The sequence below is a fragment of the Humulus lupulus genome, chromosome 3, assembly GCF_963169125.1.
Source record: "Humulus lupulus chromosome 3, drHumLupu1.1, whole genome shotgun sequence".
In the NCBI taxonomy this organism is placed as follows: Eukaryota; Viridiplantae; Streptophyta; class Magnoliopsida; order Rosales; family Cannabaceae; genus Humulus; species Humulus lupulus.
The window spans coordinates 99,575,974-99,580,736 of record NC_084795.1 but is presented as its reverse complement, the minus strand read 5'-3'; the positions used below and the strand labels follow the sequence as shown (position 1 = coordinate 99,580,736).

Genomic DNA, 4,763 nt, shown 5'->3' with positions numbered 1-4,763 from the left:
GTCTTTGGATGAAGGTTCGAAGAAGGACTACGATCTTGAAATGCACCATGAAACAGCGAACTGGGCTGTAGAAGTCAAAGAGCAATCCTTCCAGGACTCAGCTAAGGAAACATGGGCTAAGTTTCGTGAATCGATTCCCTCTTATGGTGGCACGAAGCTTCACTACTCAGAACCATATCAGAAGGATGGGCAGATTGTTGCGAAATTGGACATGGAGGAGATTGAAGTAGAAGCTTCATTATGGAAATCTGTGATAATATGTGTTGTAATTGGGGAAAATCCTCCTCTGACAGTGTTTGAGGGTTTTGTTAAAAGGATTTGGGGAAAACTTGGCATTGTGAGTGTTGCCCGAATGAATGCTGGATTTACTATGGTGAAATTCAGAGATGAGGCAACAAGGGATCTAGTGTTAGAATCAGGGGTTGTGCACTTTGATAGGAAACCTGTTGTCCTCCGGCCTTGGACCACTGATGTTGAGTCTCTGAAATCCATCAAATTTGTTCCAATATAGATTAGACGGTCTGATCTTGGGTTGCAATACTGGGGAGTGAACTGTCTGAGTGCTCTTGTTAGCACAATAGGAAAACCCATAATGATTGACAAAATTACTCAGAATCGTTCTATGATTAAATTTGCTAGAGTCTTAGTTGAGATGGAGATTGCTGATACACTTCCAAAGTTCATTAGCTATTTTAATGAGAAAGGGCAAATTGCGGAACAGATTATTGACTATGAATGGCTGCCAACAAAGTGCTCAAATTGTAAGAAATTGGGTCACTCAGTTTCTTCTTGTTAATTTGTTTCTAAAGCTGTTTGGAGGAAGAAAGAGGTGAAGCAAATGGAAGGAAATACTGGTAGTTTAAGTACAGAACAAGAAGTGGTAGAGAAGGCAGATTGCCAAAATGGATATAGATCTGAACCTAATCTTAATGTTAGCTCGTCTGATGCTGGTTTAAATCATCATTCCAGCTTATCTCAGTTAGCTGAAGGCCAGGATTCTCCTATCCCAGTAGAGGATAACTGGATTTCTCCGTAAACAACAAGAGTCAAGAGGCATGGAGTTCAGATTTCTGTTAAACAAGCCATAAAACCAGTTTAGTGTTCTCCAGGAAGGTCAGAAACCAGCAATTACAGTCCCAATCAAATCAAATATTCATGGATTGCATCAACATAATGAGTTGGAATGTTAGAGGGATGAATAAGGTGAATAAACAGAAGATCATTCTGGATGAGTGTACGCTGAATAAAGTTGGGCTTGTGGCTTTTCTTGAAACAAAAATCAGGGGAGTTAAACTGAAAGAAGTTATGAACACTATGTTTTATGGTTGGGAGTTTTACAGTAGTAAAATTGTGGAAGGTAGAATCTTAGTGATTTGGAATGCTAAAATGGTGCAGCTGGAAGTGTTACAGGAAAGTGATAAGCTCTTACACTGTCAAGTAAGGTTGCACAATCAGAATTTTTTCTGTATTACTTTTGTTTATGGATCTAATAATTTTGAAATGAGGAGGTCCTTATGGATGGATTTGGCGCACTTGTCTTGGCCTAGTAAAGCTTGGATGGTTCTTGGGGATTTCAATGCTGTTTTTAATCCTAATGATAGAATGGGTGGCCGTCCAATCACATTGAAAGAAATGGAGGATGCTAGACAATGGTTAGAGCTTGGTTTGGTGGAAGAAATGAAGACCATGGGTCCGTTTTTCACTTGGTCTAATAATTAAGAAGGTGGGGCTCGTATCTTTTCTAAGTTGGATAGGGTGTTTGTTAATGAGTCTTGGCTGGATGATCATCCTTTAGCTTCGGCTGGGGTTCAGTGGGAGATTGGTTCAGATCACTCCATGATTTTGATAAAGCAGCTGCCTGCTATAAGGGTGGGGGTGCAACCATTTCATTTTTACAACATGTGGATTGCTCACCCTCAATTTAGAGAAGTAGTTCTTAATAATTGGAGACAATCTTTGAGATTTTCTGGCAGGGGTTTAGAGCAAATTAGCTGGAAGTTACTTCGGCTCAAGCATATCCTGAAGAAGTTTAACTGGAAGATTATGGGGGATGTTTCTTGTATTTATGAGAGAAGCAAACTTGATTATCAGCAAGCTCATTCTAAATGTCTTGCTGATCCGTCCAATAGAGTGCTTTGCAATGAAGATTGGGTGGCTTATCTTGAGTTTAAGAGGCATGAGAAGTTATATGCTAGCTATCTTTATCAAAAGAGTAAAATTGATTGGTTACGGTTTGGGGATGCCAACTCCTCATTCTTTCATGCCAGTTTAAAGAAAAGAAAGTTAGCTAATAGGATTGTCTCATTTGTTTCTGCTGAAGGGAAAATTGTTGATGATTATGATAAAGTTACTGCCCATTTTCTGGATCACTTCAAAAAATTTCTGGGTACAGCTAGTAAAGCTTCAGGGGTTATTGATACTCAAGCTATCTGTTATGGATCTGTTTTGAGCAGTGAAGACCAGCTGTGTTTGATCAAACCATTTACTGTCAAGGAGGTTAAAACAACTATGTTTAGCATCCATTCTCTCAAAAGTCCAGGTCCGGATGGGTATGGGGCAGGCTTCTTTAAAGCTTTATAGAAGGATATCGGTAAGGAAATTGCTTGGGCTGTTCTTGATTTTTTTGAGACATCTAGCATTCCTCAATCTTTGAACAGTACTTTATTATCTCTAATTCCGAAAGTTGATCAACCAGTTAATGCATTTGACTTTAGGCCTATTGCTTGTTGCAATACTTTATATAAATGCATTTCCAAAATGTTATGCAATAGGCTTAAACTTGTGCTTCCTACTTTGATAAGTCAGAATCAAGGGGCTTTTATTAAGAATCGCTTTCTTGTCCATAATGTTCTTATTCTCCAAGACTAGCTTAAAGGTTATAATAGGAGAAATATTTCTCCTCGATGTCTTATGAAGATTGATATAAGCAAAGCTTATGACTCAATTGACTAGGATTTTTTGGAAAACCTTCTTAATGCTTTGTTCTTTTCGAAGAGGTTTATTAGATGGATTATGGTTTGTCTCAGGGGTTCTTCTTATTCCTTGGTGTTGAATGGCAGTATTCAAGGGTGGTTTCAAGGTGCTAGAGGTCTTAATCAAGGAGACCCAATCTCACCTTTATTATTTGTTATGGTGATGGATTACCTTACTCGATTGTTGTTAAAGACTTCTAAGGAGAAAGAGTTCAGGTTTCATCCCTTATGTAAGTCTTTAAAGCTGGTTAATCTTTGTTTCGCTGATGACCTTCTCTTGTTTTGCAAAGCTAACCAGAATTTAGTCAAACTTATTCAGCAAGTGTTTACTGTGTTTACAAACACTTCGGGGCTCTCTATAAATAAAACCAAATCCAGAATTTACATAGGTGGGCTTGATGCAAGGGAGAAAGACAGATTGCTTCAGGAGTCTTGTCTATTTGAAGGGCAGTTTCCCATGAGTTATTTGGGAGTTCCCTTGAGACCGACCAAATGGAGGGCTAGTGACTGTGAAATTCTTATTGATAAAATGAGAGCTCGGCTGAAAGGGTGGGCTAGTCGTCACTTATCATATGCTGGCCGGGTTCAACTAATAAATTCAGTTTTGTTGGGGATTCGATCTTATTGGATGAATATTTTCATTTTGCCTCAAAAAGTTGTTAAAGCAATTGATAGTCTGTGTAGGAAGTTCCTTTGGGGTGAGAAGGATAATAGAAGTAAAATTCATAGGATCTCTTGGGACCATGTCTGCAGACCTAAATGCTTTGGAGGGTTGGGGTTCAAGGATAGCTCTTCTTGGAACAAAGTTGTGCTGGCTAAGTACATTTGGGCAATCTCTTCCAAGCAGGATTTGTTATGGGTTAAATAGGTTAATTGTGTTTATCTATAGGGTGATTCAATTAGGGAGTATCGGTTAAAGCAGGATACCAGTTGGTATTGGAGGAGAATCATTAAATTGAGTCATCTCTGGTCTGGTTCTGTGTTGAATGCTGCGGTTAGGAATGGAAAAATTCATCTGGGCACTCTGTACTCGATTGTGTTTCCTGGAGAGCTGGTGCAGTATGTGAAGGCTGTTTGGTGTAGACTCTCGGCTCCAAAGCACCAGTTCATTCTTTGGCTTGCTGTGAACCAGAAATTGCTTACCAGAGACTGGTTGCAGTCCTGTCATGTTCCTCTTCTTTCATTAAGCTGCCCAATTTGTGGTCAAGAGGATGAAAATCATACTCATCTATTTTTTGATTGTGTTTTCTCCAGAAAAATTCTGCTTGCTGTTCAGGGATGGCTGAGAGGTTTATCTTGGCCGGTTCAGTTTAGGAATTGGATCCAATGGCGGTCTTTGCCTCGGGCTGGTTGGCTTTCGATGATTCTTCATGCAACATGTGCAGCAGCTGTGTATCATATATGGCTGAATAGGAACCATTGTTGGCTTGAAAATTTCAGCTTACCAGTGTACAAGATTGACCATTTGATTAGATACTCAATCAAAGCTAGAGTTTTGAATTTAGTTGGCAGTAACTGTACTTATAGAGAAAAGCAGATGCTTAAGTTTGTTAGGAATCTGTAATTGGTGAGGTGTTTTTGGCTGAGGTGGGTTGTATCCTTCCTCTGTTTCGTTGTAATTGTTTGTTGATCAATATATTTTTTCTTTTGATAAAAAAAAAAAAGTTGACTAGACGACAAAATCTAGGTATTAGTACAACCATCTCTCAAAACCACTGACTGTGGCACCCAGGCAGGCCAAACATGTATGCGCCGCTTCACGCTCTCTGTACTCATGGTTGGTCGACCTTC

The 4,763-nt window shown here is 39.3% G+C and overlaps 1 protein-coding gene across 1 annotated transcript; it reads left to right on the top strand.

Moving 5' to 3' along the window:
• Window positions 1–1,155: 1,155 nt before the first annotated feature.
• On the top strand, window positions 1,156–4,536 carry LOC133824761 (uncharacterized). The gene is made up of 5 exons (XM_062257740.1): window positions 1,156–1,690; window positions 1,796–2,549; window positions 2,658–2,847; window positions 2,953–3,777; window positions 3,862–4,536. Exons 1-5 carry the CDS (start codon window positions 1,156–1,158, stop codon window positions 4,534–4,536), a joined length of 2,979 nt encoding a protein of 992 aa, XP_062113724.1.
• The last annotated feature ends 227 nt before the right edge of the window (window positions 4,537–4,763 follow it).